This window comes from Sorex araneus, chromosome 4 (assembly GCF_027595985.1).
Source record: "Sorex araneus isolate mSorAra2 chromosome 4, mSorAra2.pri, whole genome shotgun sequence".
Lineage (NCBI taxonomy): Eukaryota > Metazoa > Chordata > Mammalia > Eulipotyphla > Soricidae > Sorex > Sorex araneus.
This window is the reverse complement of record NC_073305.1, coordinates 205818222-205834068: the sequence shown is the minus strand read 5'-3', so window position 1 is coordinate 205834068 and position 15847 is coordinate 205818222. Positions and strand designations below refer to the sequence as shown.

At 57.5% G+C, this 15847-nt stretch overlaps 1 protein-coding gene and 1 long non-coding RNA gene across 2 annotated transcripts; both read right to left on the bottom strand.

Moving 5' to 3' along the window:
• Window positions 1-274: 274 nt before the first annotated feature.
• On the bottom strand, window positions 275-5147 carry CORO1A (coronin 1A). The gene is made up of 11 exons (XM_004615844.2): window positions 4868-5147; window positions 3414-3612; window positions 2360-2482; window positions 2141-2270; window positions 1877-2061; window positions 1637-1756; window positions 1409-1513; window positions 1176-1321; window positions 1024-1081; window positions 699-914; window positions 275-484 (listed from the first exon to the last, which is right to left on the bottom strand). The coding sequence occupies exons 2-11, from the start codon at window positions 3609-3611 to the stop codon at window positions 380-382; spliced, it is 1386 nt and encodes a 461-aa protein (XP_004615901.1). The 5' UTR covers window position 3612; window positions 4868-5147; the 3' UTR covers window positions 275-379.
• A 1830-nt stretch (window positions 5148-6977) lies between these two features.
• Window positions 6978-15178, bottom strand: LOC129404255 (uncharacterized). Its single transcript, XR_008629793.1, has 3 exons — window positions 15017-15178; window positions 11645-11903; window positions 6978-7582 (listed from the first exon to the last, which is right to left on the bottom strand). It is a non-coding gene; the product is annotated as an uncharacterized LOC129404255 (long non-coding RNA).
• Window positions 15179-15847: the final 669 nt, after the last annotated feature.

Below are 15847 nucleotides of genomic sequence, written 5' to 3'. Positions count from 1 at the left end.
TTCCCAAACTTTCCCACAGAGTCCCCCCCTCAAAAAAAAAAAAAAACCAGAAAAGAGGACAATTACTCCTAGGAGGTGGTCGAAGGAAAACACCAAAGAAACCATTAAGTCACAGTTTATCAAGGTTCCCACCCACCCAGGCCTGTCCGGTGGGGTCCAGGCCCTTCAGAAGTGTCCCCCGCATCCCTGCAGGCAGGGAACCCCTTCGGCCACCAAAGGGGGGAAGTTGAGGACAAACCCAGAGTTCAGGTGACCAGTGATCAGGGTCTGAGAATACCAGAAAATAAAGGCATTTTATTAGGATTTCCTGTCGGCACTGTGGCCGGAGGCAGCGAGCGGCAGCAGGAGGGGCTGCCCGGCCCGCTGAGGGCCGAGTCCTCTACTGGGCCTGGACCGTCTCCTCCAGCCTCTCCAGGCGCTTCTGGAGCTCCTGGACCGTCGCCTGGAGCTTCCTCATCTCCTCCTCCAGCCGGGATACAGTGTCCTGGGGACCCCACAGCGTCAGGCCTGGGCTCTCCTCACCCCGGCGGCTCAGCTCGGTGCCCACCAAAGGCCCCGGGACTTGGACCCTTTGTCTGCCCAGAGGGCTGCAGACCCAGACACCTGGCATCTGCTCGCTGAGGCCTCGGGTCACTCCTGGCCACCCAGGGAGTCCCAGGAGCGCCCTACCCAGCCCGGCTCCCTGAGCCGACTCTCACCGAACTGGGCGCACCACTGGCCTCCGTGGCTGTCTTCCTGCGTCCCGTGTCCAGGCCCCGGTTGACCCTCAGCTCGCGGCTCTTTGGGGGCACGTAGCCATCCTTCAGGGAAATGAGGAGGGGCCCCGCATTCCGACCCCCCAGCCACTCCTCGGCCGTGAGGGCGGCATCCGGCCCTGCGGTGGGTGGGTACAGATCCTCCTGGAACAGGTCCGACTGCGGGCAGGGCAAGGCTGCGTCAGAGAGTGTCCACGCCACCCCCTTCCCCTCCCCGCCACTGCCCACCAGGCCAGTGCCCGAGCCCAGCAGGGACACGCAGCCTCACCTTCCTGGGCACGGTCATGGCAATGGGCTCACACCTGCGCTCGTGCAGCTTGTAGAATCTACGGGGAACAGGAAGGTGAGCAGTGACCAGGGCCCCGCTGGGCTGGGCCTGGACGCCCCCCACCCCCACCCGTCAGGGTGGAGCTCAATCACCTGGCAATCTCGCACTTGTTCACCTCCAGGCCGCGTTTGGGCATGTAGCCCATGCCTCGCTGGGACTCCTTGGAGCTGAACATGGAGAGATAGTGCAGGAACGGGGCCTCGGAGGTGATCTCGAAGTACCGGATAGAGCTGTCGCCCTGCAGGGGTGCACGGGGCGGGGGTCAGGCGTCTTGTGACCCCCAGTCTCTCGCCGCGCTCCCCCGAGGCCCATCCCACCAGGCCACCTTGCCGCAGAGGTAGACAATGTTGGTGTCAGGGTCGAAGAAGGGCAGCAGGACGCCGCTGCTCGTGTCCAGCTCCTGCAGGGACAGGGGCTCCTCCAGGTGCTTCTGCAGACAGGTGGGAAGAGACAGGGAGCTCACAGATCAAGTGCTAGAACCCCCCTCTCGGGGTGGGTAAACTGAGCACTGAGCCCCTGCCGCCGGCAGGCCCCCACTTGGCCCTGCGCTCACCGTGTCCCACAGCGCCACCTGCCGCTCACTCATGCGACTGAAGCCCGTGGTCAGGATCTTGCCATCGGACACAAACACGGCGCGCACGGGCCGAGTCCCCTCGTGGGGACGGTCCTTCTCCTGAAAAAGGGAGGAGGTGGGTCAGAAACCTACACACCGGGCCGGGCCCCCAGCCAGGGTGGCATCCGGGATGGCGCCGGGCAAGAGCAGCACAGGCCCCAGGCCGGCTCCGGCACTCACAGCGACCACAGTGCCTTTGCGGGGCTCGATGATGCGCACGCGCTTGTCCCGGCAGGAGGTGCAGAGGAGGCCGCCGTCCCTGCTCCAGTCCACGCTGTAGATGGTGTCCGGGTGCACCTCGGCGCCCAGGGTCAGCACGGCCTCCCCGGTGCCCACATCCCACACCAGGATCACGTTGTCACAACCTGGGTGAGGTCCCACATGTCAGAAGCCACCCTCGCAGCAGGGCCCCGGGCTCCCTGCTCCTGCCCTGCCCGCACTCACCTGCACTGAGCAGCACGTTCTGGGCAGTGGGGTGCCAGGCCACGATGCCGACTCGCTTGGTGTGGCCCTCCAGGGTGACGACGGGCTCCCGCAGGGGCAGCGTCAGGCCCCCATCAGGGATCTCCCACACCTACGGAGAGGGGGGAGGGGGTCTCGAGACGGCCCCTGTCGAGGAGGCGGCCCTGGCACGTGTCCCCCACCCCGGGTCCCCAGGCTCACCATGACTGTGCAGTCCTCAGAGCCGCTGGCAATGACATTATCATTGTGTGGGCACCAGGCGATGTCCAGCACGGGGGCCGTGTGGCCGCAGACCGTGGGCACATTCTTGTCCACGCGTCCAGTCTAGAGGGACAGCAGGGCTACTAAGAGGGGGGGGTGGTGCTGCCTGCCCATCCCAGGAGAGAGAGGAAGGCTGCAGGGACACTGGGCCTGGAGCTTGGGGTGGGGGTGGGGGGCTTGGGCCTGTCCCGGTCCAACAACTAGGAAGAATGACCAGGAGCACGAGCAGCTCAGGGGGGCGCCTGGGGGCCTGGTACAGCCTGGCTGTCTGGCTCTGTCCGACTCTGGGTCTCAAGCTCAGTTCCTTGTCCCCCCAAGCCTGCCCAAAGTGAGGGTCCCACAGGTCCTGGACCCGGGACAGCCTTATGGGGCAGGGGCACAAGGCGGTCCTGCGGTGAGCTGCTCGGGGAGCTCGTGGGACTGCGGGGTCACATCCCTCCTCCACGAGAACCAGGAAGTCTCATCTCTGGCCCCCAGACGGCAGCCGAGGTTTGGAAATGGCAGCTTCCGGGGACAGCCAGTGCGGCAGCACTTCCTGTGCAAAGAGGGGCCCAGCGCACCCCAACAACCACTTCCTCTTCTCTCTGCTTGCATCGGCCCTTTTAAGGTAACTACTTGGGTCCCTTCTCCCCTTCCTGTCTCACCCAGAGACTATAGGAGTGTGCTGGCGGGGGGGGGGGCGGGGGGGGGGAGAAGGGCGGTGCAGGCACACAAGGGAAGCAGCGGGTGGGAGCAGGCTCTCAAAGCACACAGACCCAGACCCCCCACGGCCATCCCAGCTCTGCCCACGCTCCTGGGCGCAGCCCCCAGGAAGGGAGGGCCAGTAGGCCTGCGTGACCAGCCCCTCCAGCGCCTCTGAGCTGGTTCACATGTGACCCTTGCATGGGTGGCGCAGGCTGGGGGGACCACGGGCTGGCCTCCAAGGGCTGGACGTTGGGCCCCAGGATGGCCAGGAGCCCCCCACCCCGGGGGGGAAGGAGCTGCAGGGACCCACCTTGCTCAGAGGCAGCACCAGGAAGGCGCCTCCCCCGCTGGCCTCACAGATGAGAGCCACAAACTTGGGGTTGACAGCGCAGAAGCAGCTGTCCCAGGTGGTCTGCGAGACGCGCACATCCTCGTAGCACTGGTCGGCCTTGGCTGGCTGTCCAAACACGTGGCGGAACTTGCTAGAACGCACCACCTGCCGGCTCATCCTGAGGGATACGCAGGTCAACGCCGACCTCACAGTGACCCCCCGTCTCCCCCAGGCCAGCCCTCAGCCGGCTTCCCCTCCCAGGTGCCGTGCCCTGCTTCTCCTCCCGGCCATCCGGCCTCCCTTCGAGGCCCTCCCCCACGCCCAGCCTCGCTCTGTGCCCACTGCCCACGGCCACCGCACGGGGGGCGGCGAGAGAGACAGCAGCAGCCGGTTGGCACTGGCTGCCAGCGGTAGGTGATGCTTCCTCTCCTGGCTCTTCCGCCTCCCTTCCTCCCTCACCCCGCACAGGGAGCTCTCCGGAGGGGGCCAGCAGCCCGGCTTGGTACCAGCTGGACACGCTGACTGCCCAGAGGCGGTGAGGGGCAGGCGGCCCCAGCAGCAGGCTCAGCGCCAGGGCCTCCTCCTCAAGCCTCTGCCCTCACTTCCAGCCCCCCATGAGCAGGTCCCCACAGCGGCACCTCCAGCCCCACGAACCCCCTCGCCCGCCCGCCGGCTGCCAGTGGGGGATGTGGGGAGATTCAAGGGCCGCCAAGAGCTCCCAGGGCTCAGGGCCCATGGGGCGCCCGAGCGCATCCCTGTTGCTCCGGAAATTCCAGTGCTTCTGAGGGGGCTCTGCAGGGCCTCCTCTGCACCCCCCTTCTCCCATTCCCTCTGCCTCGGGCCTGTCTCTCAACGGGGGGTGCCGGCCCCCTCACCCAGGGCCTCCGGGAGGCCTCCAGGTCACCTGCCCAGAAAGGATGGCAGGGAGGCATGTGCGAGAAGCTAGCCTGGGGCTGCAGGGGCTCCTCCCAGGTGAGAAGCGGGGTCGAGGGGAGCCCCCCAATGGGGGGGACAGGAAGCCTCGCCCTACCCTGCCTCCTCCCCACTGCAGGTACCAGGCCGGAAACCACGGAAAGGGGAACTTGGCCTTTTCTTGTTTTGCTCTGAACCCCTTCCTGTCTCGGGGCTTGGGGCAGCTGCTGCGTCCCTCGCCCCCTGCCCCCCACCCCACCCCCATCCCCAAATCTTCCATTCCCAGGCGAGTCCTGCCTGACCCCCCCGACTCCCTCGCTTCCATCGGGCAGCGGGGCTTGCTCACCCTGGCCTCTTCCAGCGGCCTGGGGCCCCCTCCCCGCGAGGGACCCTCGCACCGCACCCACACCAGCGCTGACAGCCCGTGCGCCCCCACAGCCCGGCTGCCCAGCTCACGCCTGCCCCACAGGTGGCCGGGGGCAGCGCAGCCTCCATCCTTTCCCGGGGGCTCCCCGCCTTACCTGCTGCGGAGAGAGGAGCGACCCCCGAATGGAGGAGGAGGTGGCGGAGGAGGAAGCTGGAGGCGCCCGACACTGCCCGCCGAGGATGCTCTTGTCAAGACAATGAATGAGGAGCGCGGCGCCCGCCTCCTCCGGGTGGCAGCGCCCTCGGGGCGGGGCTTCGCCAGGCCACGCCCCCAGCCGGCACCGCCCCACCGCGCGCCCGGGCCCCTCGCCGCCGCTTCCAAATCAAAACAGATGCTGCCGCCGCGCCGCGCCGACTCGGGTGCGCCGTGCTAATGTCAAAATGCAAAAATACCCTGTTCCTTCCTCCCGCCGTCAGCCCACCCCCAGCCCGCTCGCCACCCTCCCCCGGGCGTTCCCCGAGCGGGCCCCGCCGCCCCCGCGCTGGGGGAGGACGGCGAGCGGCGCCCACCCGCACCCTGCGGGCCCCTAATTCGCGAGCGCGTGGTCTTGGGGGCGTCGCTGAACCCCTCCGGGGCGCGTGTCTTCGTCTCCGAGCACCCTGCCTCGCCTGTCTCCCGGGGAACGCGGCTAAGAAAAGCTCGTTTCTCACTCGGCCCCTCCTCGGTGCGGGAGCGCTCGGCCTGCCCGGGCGAGCGGCACAGGCAGCTTCAGGCTCGGCTGCAAAAGACGCCTCTTCTCCTGCGGGGAGACGGTCCCAGCCTGCGTCACCCACGGGCCGGGGAGACCCTCCCGAGGGGCCGCGGGTGCGGCTCCGCGGTAGAGATTTTTTTTTTTTTTTGCCTTGCATGTGTGAGACCTCGGGGCTCCCTCCTGCGCCCTAAATCGATCCCTGTAGAGCAGAATTGCCTTATGCCTTTGGCCCCTCGCTGGCACACCCACGGAGTGACCAGTGACCGCGGAAGGGGACCTCACCCCTCTTGGACTCAGTTTCTCCCTCTGTAGCCACATCATCCCTGCCTAAGGCCGTTGTGCTTCGCTCACCCTTAAAAGTCCCCCGTGGTTCTTTATGGGGGTGCTCCTAAACATTGCTCAGAGGGTTCCAGGGGCCACTTCTGGTGATGCGTGCTGCCCAGTCGTGCAAGCCTGACAGTGATGCTGGGGACCTACCAGGCCGTTGCTGGAGACATAATCAAATAAGGCACGTGCTCCAGGAGCCTTGAGGGGGTCTTCTAGACGCTTCTCCTGCTCTCTACCACCAATGTCCACCCAGGCAATCACTGGTATGTTTTATTTCAATATACATAGATAGATACCTCTATCTCTAGATACATATCTACATATATAGATAGAGATTTATATATATCAGCTTTGCGTGTTTTAGCACGCTCCAAACAAATGAAAACATATAGAACGCGTTTGGGCTTTTCTGTTGTTGGTAGTTTTTATTTTAGGTTATTTTGTTTTATTTTCGTTTTTGTTTTGGATTTTGGGCCGTGCCCGGTGGTACTCAGTAATTATCTGCTCTGCACTCAGAAATCACTCCTGGGGGGACTCTGGGGACTATATGGGGGTGCTGGAGATTGAGCCCAGGTGCCCTACCCACTGTACTATTGCTCCAATCCTGTCTTGTTTCTGCAGTGCCAGGAACTGAACCCAGGGCCTCAGAGAAACACGCTGTGTGCCCCTCCACCCAGCCACAGTCCAGCCCTGGATTGTTTTTTTTTGTTTCTTTTTTCCAGTCAACCAAATGTCTTTGTGTTTGTTTTTCATTTGAGGGCTCCCAAGCAGTGCTCAGGGGGCTCGGGGCCTCTCCCAGCAATGCCAGCCAAGGGGGCCAGAACTCTCAATGCTTGGACCCCAGACGCGGTGCTGGGGATCACAAGGCACATCCCCAGCAGTGCTCAGGGACCAGGAGGCCCACCCCCAGCAGTGCCCCAGGGACAGAGGGGACGCACGGTGCAGGGAGTCAAACCAGAGTCAGTCGCAGGAAGCAGACTCCCAATCCCTGGGCTAATGTTCAGAGATTTGATTGTGTTATCTTATGTCCCATCGCACTGTCACCGTCACCGTCATCCCGTTGTCCATCGATTTGCTCCAATGGGTACCAGTAACGTCTTCATTGTGAGACTCTCGCCCACACGGCAGGAGCTGGCAAGCTACCCGTGGCGTATTCGATATGCCAAAAACAGTAACAACAAGTCTCTTATGTCCCAGAGGATTTTTATTTGACCTAAGCACAATGTCATTATATCATATAAAATGATACCTAAAATGTTAGCCGTGGGGCTGGAGAAGGGCCCAGTGGGTAAGGTGCGTACCATGCATGGGGTTGGTTTGATCCCCAGCACGACATGGTCCCCTGAACATCACAGGGTGCAGCCCTGAGGCCCCCCAGACGCCACCAGATATGGCTCTGGAGGGCCCCCAAGCTCTGCCTCGGTAATTCTTGCCTTGCAGAGATAGCCACGCCGTACCCTGATACCCTCTCATCAAACCAATGGTCCCACTGGCCGAGAATCACCGGGAGGGACCCCCAAGGCTCCTGACTTGGGAAGAGGCCCCAAAACTAAAAGAACAGTTCAGCAATAATTTCTTAACGTTATGGTAAACCCAAGTTCTCTTTTTGTTTGTCTGAGGCCACATCCGGCAGTGCTCGGGGCTTCCTCCTGGCCCTGTGCGTAGAGATCACCCTGGGCCATCTGGAGAGCAAATCGGGGTTGACGGCATGCAAGGCGCAAGACACACACCTTGGCCTCTGTGCTGTCTCTCAGCTCCGGGATGCCCGGGGTTCTGTTCCAATTTCCGTGTCTGCCAAAAAAGAAACTAGAGGTCAATGCTAACCTCACTGAGACCGGGAAGCCACAGAGTCTGCTTCCTACAAGATGAGGCAAGACGTAGCCAGCAGCGCTCTGTAACAATTTTTGCTAAAATCACCACTACTGCCACGGCCCTCGTCATCTCTTTGAACGTCATCATGCTGGGAGATAAGGGGGAACAGAACAGGTTAATGCCACCTGGGAATAATTCACAGATCTAGAGTGTGGAGAGCTGTGTAAGACGATCGCTGTCCTGTCAGTGCATAAAGTGGATTAAAAGGGAAGGAGGAGAGGGGCTGGAGCGATAGCACAGCGAGTAGGGCATTTGCCTTGCACGCAGCCAGCCGACCCGGGTTTGATTCCCAGCATCCCCTATGGTCCCGTGAGCACCGCCAGGAGTAATTCCTGAGTGCAGAGCCAGAATAACCCCTGTATATTGCCGGGTGTGACCCCCCCCCCAAAAAAAAGGGAAGGAGGAGAGGGGCTGGAGCAATAGCACAGTGGGTAGGGCGTTTGCCTTGCATGCAGCCGACCTGGGTTCGATTCCCAGCATCCCGTATGGTCCCCTGAGCACTGCCAGGAGTAATTCCAGACTGCATGAGCCAGGAGTAACCCCAGTGCATCGTCAGGTGTGACCCAAAAAGCCAAAAAAAAAAAAAAAAGGGAAGGAGGAGAGAGGCTGGAGAAGGCTCAGAGGGCTGGAGCACAGGTGGTGCCCAGGGTTCAATCCCCGGCACTGAACCCCAAATTCAATGCTAGGAGCAACCCGAAGGTGCAGTCTTGTCAGAGCTCAGGTGTCCCACGGGCCCACCAGCTCAGCTAATTCGGGCCTGGAGCAGGAGCCCTTATGTAAGGGAGCCGCGTCCCAGGCTCAGGCTGGGCCAACCTCACCGGCCACTTCTCTCTGCTGTCTGCTCGCGGCTCTTCCCCTCATGTTTCTCCTTCATGGAGGAGAGAAGTGAAAACTCTTTTTTTTTTTTTTTTTGTCCTTTGTCATTGTTTGGTTTTGTTTGGGACGCACGTTCAGCAGTGCTCAGGGGTTACTCCGAGCTCTGTGTTCAGGGATCACCTCCGGCGGGGCTCAGGGGGCTCGTGTGCTCCGCTGGGGATGGAACCTCGGTTAGCCACGTGCCAGCAAGCACCCTCCCTGCCGGCCTGTCTCTCCTGTGAGAACCCTCAGCCCTCACTCCCCCCAGCAGCCGCTCCTGTGGTTGCCAGAAACAGCCTGAGCTGGTTATCCCCGAGAAGAGAAGCGGCTTCTGCTTCGGAACCTGGGGCGAGCCCTTCCCGTCCTGGTGAGCTCACGCCTTGCATAACCTCCCTCCTGGAGCCTCTCTGCAGGCCAGCAGCACCCCTGAGGCCTGGGGGGGGTGGGGTGGGGGGATGGGGGCCTCTCGAGAGGAGCGCAACCTCAAACCACTTCCCTATCTCGCTCATTTCACAGCAAGCTTCTTGAGAGCTGTTTGCACTCGCGGGCTACTCGTCCTCCCGTACCTGTACCTAGTCTCCCACCTGCAGGACACCCACTTCCCCTCTTCCCTGCAGCCCTACCCTCACCCAGGCCAGCTGCACCCCTACCTCTCCTCTAGTCCTCCTTCCCTCTTCAACTTTCCTGACTCCCTGCCCCCCCTCCTGGTTCTCTGCTCTTTCTCTCTCTCTCTCTCCCTCTCTCTCCCCCTCTCTCTCCCTCTCTCTTTCCTCTCTCCCTCTCTCTCTTTCCCTCTCTCTCCTTCTCTCTCTCCCTCTCTCTGTTTCTCACTTCCTCTCCCTCTCTTTCTCTCCCCTCTCTCTCTCTCTCTCTTTCTCTCCCCCCCCCTCTCTCTCTCTCTCGCACATGTGCGCACACTCTCCCTCCTTCTCTCTCCCTCTCTCTCCCTATTTCTCCCTCTCTCTCTCTCTCTCCCTCTCTCTCTCACACACACATACACACACAGAGATACAAACACACAGAAAGAGACGCACAGACACACTCACCCACATACAGACACATACACACCTACACACACGTACACAACACACATTCCAGAGACACACACAGACAGACCCTCACAGGCACATACACACCCTCAGAACATACAGAGACACACTCATCAATCCAGAGACTGTAACCTAAAGTTCTCAGAAGAGAATGACACAGAATTTCCTGGGCATTATATACTATCCATAATAAGCAATACAAAACAAGTCGCCTAGCATTGCCTTTTCGACCGGTTTGAGTGGTGGTGAGACTGGTGTCGAAATATCGAATGTAACCAAAGTAGAGAGAGAGTATGGGGGAAATTGTCTGCCACACAGGCAGGGGAAGGGTTGGAACGGGGTGGGGGGAGATACTGGGGATTTTGGTGGTAGATAGTGTGTACTGGTGAAGGGATGGGTGTTTGATGAGTATATGACTGAAGCTCAAACATGAAAGCTTTGTAGCTTCTCTCACGGTGAATCAAAAAAAGGGGGGGAATAATAATAAAATAAAGTTAACATTCAGAATAGAATAAAAGAAAGTAATGTGGAGATCATGCCCAATTCAATCAGCTTAATCAATGGCTGAATAAATAGCAGTACTCCTACATTATTAAAAAAAAAAAAAGATTTACTCTCTTGGGCTGTTGGTAGAGGTCTTGCCTTGCACGAGGCTGACCCGAGTTTTATCCCCAAGAACCCCCAGGAGTAATTCCTGAACACAGAGCCAGGAGTAGCGCTGAACATCACCAGATGTGGCCCCCAAACTGAAACCAAACCAAAACAAAACATTTACTCTCCTCAGGACCAGGGAGACTCATATGAGGCCAGGGAAAATGCTCAAACGGACCCAGGTTGGATCCTTGGCCCCACAGGGCTCCCTGAGCACCGAGGTCCCCGGGTGTAGCTCTGGAGACCCCGAACATCACCCTGGCGGTCACTGGAACTCAGGCCTTAGAGTCGACCAACAGACCGTGCTGGCCAGGAAGTTCTAGGAGAACGCCAGGCCCCCTAAGCACTGCCTGGAAATCCATCCACTCTCCCCCAAAAAAGAAACTTTAAAAAATCCTTCCTCGGGCTGGAGTGATAGCACAGTGGGTAGGGCGTTTGCCTTGCACGCGGCCGACCCGGCTTCAAATCCCAGCATCCCATATGGTCCCCTGAGCACCGCCAGGGGTGATTCCTGAGTGCATGAGCCAGGAGTGACCCCTGTGCATTGCTGGGTGTGACCCAAAAAGAAAAAAAAATCCTTCCTGCGCCTCCCTGAGGTGCATGGCCTTGGCAGTCAAAAGTAGGGCACCCAGGGGCAGGTCTGTGCCACGGAGACAGGCTGTGTCCACGTTTGCAGCTGCAGATGTGGAGGAAAATGTGGGAAGAGGGTGCAAAGACAGGAGTGGGAGAGCGGGGAGTCCCGGCACGGAAGAGAGACACGCGCACGGCAGGGGAGGCTGTGTGAGTGCCTGTGTGCGCCATGTGTGTATGTGTGTGTGAGTGCATCTCTGTACGTTCTGAGTGTGTGTACGTGCCTATGTGTGTCTGTCTGTGTGTGTCTCTGGGTGTGTATAATGTGTGTTGTGTACATGTGTGTAGGTGTGTATGTATCTGTATGTGTGTGTGTCTGTGCATCTCTTTCTGTGTGTTTGTAACTGTGTGTATGTGTGTGTGTGTGTGTGTGAGAGAGAGAGAGAGAGAGAGAGAGAGAGAGGCCCTCAGCAAGGCACACAAAGCCCCCCTTTACCCCCCCTCCCTCCTGTCCAGAGGCTGAAGTCTCAAGATAGATGGTTACAAGAGGAGGGATGGGGAGGGGGGGTCCGGATCCTGGTGCTGCAGGGCAGACCTCTCTGAAACTTGGTAGCTTACTGTCGACCACCTGGAGCTGGAGAGATGCTCACTGGACTGAGCTCACGCCTTGCCTGCAGAGGGCCCCAGTTCAATTCCTGGCACCTAATGGTTCCCTGAGTACCACTGGGAGTGACCCCCCCCCCCCAAGCATGGTGCAGGGAGGAACCACCAAGCACCAACCTCGTGAGTAGCCCCTGAGCACTTTTGGGTGTGGCCCTCAAATGAAGCAAGACAAAGAAAGACGACAAACACTTACGTGTCTCTTCTTGGGTCCCGAGAGGGCAGGAGCAGAACCTGCCAGTGCTCTGAGGGGGGACAGAGAAACTTCGCCCACATTCTGCTGGATCGGCAGGCCCCACACAGCCGGATTCCAGGGGAGGGACAGAAACTCCTGCTTCCGGTGTGGAGGGATGGAGAATTCATAGCTGTCTGTGACCCTCAGGGACAGGGCAGGTGACAGGGCAAGCTTGTTCTCTCAGGCTGTGCCACACTTTCCCCAGGCAGGAACATGGGCCCTGCAGAGCAAAGCCTTCTGGGTTTGTTTGTTTTAAATAAGTTGGAAATGAGGATTTTATTATTTGTTTGTTTGGGAGCCACACTCGGCCTACTCCTGGCGGGCTTAGGAGACCCTCGGGGGTCCGGGGACCAACCCAGGCTGGCTATGTGCAAGGCAAGCACCCTATCCATGGTACTCTTTCTCTGGCCCTGGAAATAAGAATTTTTAGAGAAGTTATACTTAGTTTATTATTATTATTATTATTATTATTATTATTGGTTTTTGGTTTTTGGGTCACACCCGGCAATGCACAGGGGTTATTCCTGGCTCCTCACTCAGGAATTACCCCTGGCGGTGCTCAGGGGACCATATGGGATGCTGGGATTAGAACCCGGGTCGGCCGCGTGCAAGGCAAACGCCCTACCCGCTGTGCTATCACTCCAGCTCCTAGTTTATTATTTTTTGCAGTGCTAGGGGCACTGTGACGTTTCATACATGTAAGTGCTCTGTCACTGAGTGGACTTTCATAGGAAAGTTCCAGAGCTTCCAATATTGGCATCTGAGTGCCAGAGTGATAGCACAGCGGGTAGGGCGCTTGCCTCGCACGTGGCTGGCCAGGGTTTGATCCCCAGCATCTTATTTGGCTCCCCAAGCACCGCCAGGAGTGATCCCTGATAACAGAGCCAGGACAAACCTCTGAGCACTGCTGGGTGTGGCACAAATATTTTTTTTTAATTTAAAATATTGGCAACTGATTAAACTTTTTCTAAGAAAATTCTATGAGCAAAACTAAATATGTCTCTGGTTTGGATGTGTTTTTTTCTGCCAGAAATTTCTTAGACACTGTTCTTTGCCCTTGGCACAGCCCTAAAATTTCTCAGGCTCTGTTTGCCATCAACCTCTTCTGCGATAGCATATCTTTTAAGATTTTGGTCAAAACTTCCTTCTCTGTGAAGCCTTTCTCACCTGGCCTCCCCTCAAGTTGCTTCCTCCCTCTCCCTGTGCCGGTGAGCCCGGGGCTCTGTCTGGTGAAACATATTGGATCTGCTTGTTTATATGTCCACTTCCTTTGCCAGATTGAATGTTATTTGCCCAACACATGGTTGCCACTCTGAATGTTCTTTCTCAATACACTATTGAACAACCAACACTGTCATTGTTGTCTTCTCCTCCTCCTCCTCCTCCTCATCATCATCATCTTCTTCTTCTTTTCTTCTTCTTCTTCTTCTTCTTCTTCTTCTTCTTCTTCTTCTTCTTCTTCTTCTTCTTCTTCTTCTTCTTCTTCTTCCTCTTCTTCCTCTTCTTCTTCTCTTTCTTCTCCTTCTTCTCCTTCTTCTTCTCCTCCTCCTCCTCCTCTTCTTCTTCTCCTTCTCCTTCTTCTCATTCTTCTCCTCCTTCTCCTCCTCCTCCTCTTCTTCTTTTTCTTCTTCTTCTCATTCTTCTTCTCCTTCTCCTTCTTCTCCTTCTCCTCTTCCTCCTCTTCTTCTTCTCCTTCTCCTTCTTCTCATTCTTCTTCTCCTCCTCCTCCTTCTTCTCCTCCTCCTTCTCCTTCTTCTCCTTCTCCCTCTTCTTTCTCTTCTTCCTCCTCTTTCTCTCCTCCTTCTCCTCCTTCTTCTCCTTCTCCTATTTCTTCTCCTCCTTCTCCCATTCCCTCTCTCCCTTTCCCTCTCCCTCTCCCCCTTTTTCCTTCCTCTTCTTCTTCCTCTTCTTCTTCTCTTGGCAGTACTCAGGGGACCATATTTATTGCCAAGGATTGAACCAGGCTCAGTGGCATGCAAGGCAAGCACCTTAATCCCTGTACTATCTTTCTGGCCACAGCAACCAGCAACCCTTGTACACTCCATTTCCACCACTTTCTCACTGAGCACCCCCAGTTCCCACCACCGTGTTCAGCTCCCCTTCACTTCTGTCCACAATGATTCCAAGAAACTCAGCGTCTGATTTAACTTACTCTATGAAACAGGCACACAGGGCAAAGGTCATCCAGCAAAGGATGCTTACTCTATGAAACAGGCACACAGGGCAAAGGTCACCCAGCTCAATTTGTTCCCGCAGTGCTGCGCCTCCAATTTCCGGTTTGGGGTTAAGGAACCAAATTCACCAGACATGACCTCCAATGACGTCGCATCCTCAAATTCTTGCATCCCCAAATTCTGTCCACCCCAGCCTGTTGGATCTCTGAGTGATACAAACACCTCCCAAAATTGCCCTTGGGAGCGCTTGGGGACAACACGAGAAGGGGTGTGATGCCACGCCACCACCACGCTTGAGACACGTCCCCTGACTTATTCATGGCCAACTGTAGCTTAGATGCAAAGATCTCGAGGCTTTGGATCTTTTCAAAACCCATAGGCCAAACAAAAAGGGAATACCATATCTCTTAAGCTAATTAGAACTAGTTTGATATTGTTTCTTTGAGGGGACACCCAGCAGTGCTCAGGGCTTACTCTTGGATCTACACTCAGGGATCACTTCTGGTGGGCCTTGGGGAAACATACATATGTGGTGCTGGGGATCGAACCCAGGTCTGCTGCATGCTTACCCTCTGTCCTGTCTTTCTTTTTTTTTCCCCCCCTTTTTGACTTTTTGGGTCACAACTGGCAATGCACAGGCGTTACTCCTGGCTCATGCGCTCAGGAATTACCTCCTGTGGTGCTCAGGGGACCATTATGCTATGCTGGGAATCAAACCCGTGTCGGCCGCATGCAAGGCAAATGCCCTACCTGCTGTGCTATGGCTCCAGCCCCTGTCCTGTCTTTCTGGCCCCACTATTTTCACTTTTTATGAGACTATATCCGACCCCTATATCTCAACCTCTTTTTTTAAAAAAAAAAGAAATCAATAGGGCTCTTTCCTTATATGCAGCCAGTCAGGGTTCGACTCCCAGCATCCCACATGGTCCCCAGAGTGCAGAGCCAAGAGTAATTCCTGAGTGCAGAGCCAGGAGTAACCCCTGAGCATTGCCAAGTGTGGCCCCAAAGCCAAAAGTTAAAAAAAGCAGAGAACTTCCTCTGGCTGGAAGCAACCCCATATGTCCCTGCTAGCTCCGACCTGTGCAGGCAGAGGGGAGGGGTCTTGGGAGCCAGGGTGGGTTCGAAGACAGCGGAACGGCAATGGGGCCCCAGTCCTTACCCCGGGAAGGAGAACTGGCTTCCGCCCGTAGGCTGGCTGGGCCATTCCCAGAGAGTGTCAGCATGGCCAGCGACCCTGGAGGTCAGCCTCCGAGCCATCCAGGGCTTCTCCAGAAGTTCTGGAGCTACAGGAGCAGGACATGACACATGTGTGTGGCTTTATGTCTGCAGGTGAGAGCAGCAGTAAGAAACAATAAATTCCTCAGCCGTAAACTCTGGTATCTGATCCCACTTCAAACCTTTCCAGCACTTTTTATTGCCTAAGACTAAACAGTCAAAGCTCCTTCCTGCAGCACATATGGCCCTCCACGGTCTGACCCCTGACTGCAGCGACCCCTGACAGGGGCGGTACCCACCTGCTCAAGCCTGCGGCCTCTCCCCTGGGCCTGCCTTGCTCAGTCTTTTGGTCTCAGCTCAGGCATCTTCTATTCTGAGATGACTCTCCTGCCTGTCGTTCCTAAGATTGCAGTGCAATGATAATTATAAATGGTAATTACACGTACAAAGTACAGTAACAAGGCACGTATGAACACTCCTCACCTTCGCTGCCCCCGGGCCCTGCACACAGCAAAAGCGCAGAAGATCCCATTAGGAAGAAATCATCTTGGTAGTCAAGAAGCCGAGTCACCCGCAGAGGGGGCTTTGCCATGCGCAGATCTGCAGGAAGAAGCTGAGTTTCCTAGGATACTCCCTGCCCACAGAGACTGGTCCTCACTCTCGCCTCCACGGCTCTTGACATCTGTGTGCAAGAGAACCTCCTTCCTCCCTTGCTCAGTGCAGGGGGAAGCTCCTTGCATCCCCCCAGGTCCACACTTGGCACTGTCTTGCTGCC

What these genes read in the sequence shown, in the direction of transcription:
- CORO1A (XM_004615844.2), bottom strand. Translation starts at nt 3,611, where the DNA reads ATGAGCCGGCAGGTGGTGCGTTCTAGCAAGTTCCGCCACGTGTTTGGA. An exon ending in AGGTGGCGCTGTGGGACACG is followed by an intron (nt 1,514 to 1,636) that starts GTGAGCGCAGGG and finishes ACCTGTCTGCAG; the next exon opens with AAGCACCTGGAGGAGCCCCT. An exon ending in TTGTCTACCTCTGCGGCAAG is followed by an intron (nt 1,322 to 1,408) that starts GTGGCCTGGTGG and finishes GCACCCCTGCAG; the next exon opens with GGCGACAGCTCTATCCGGTA.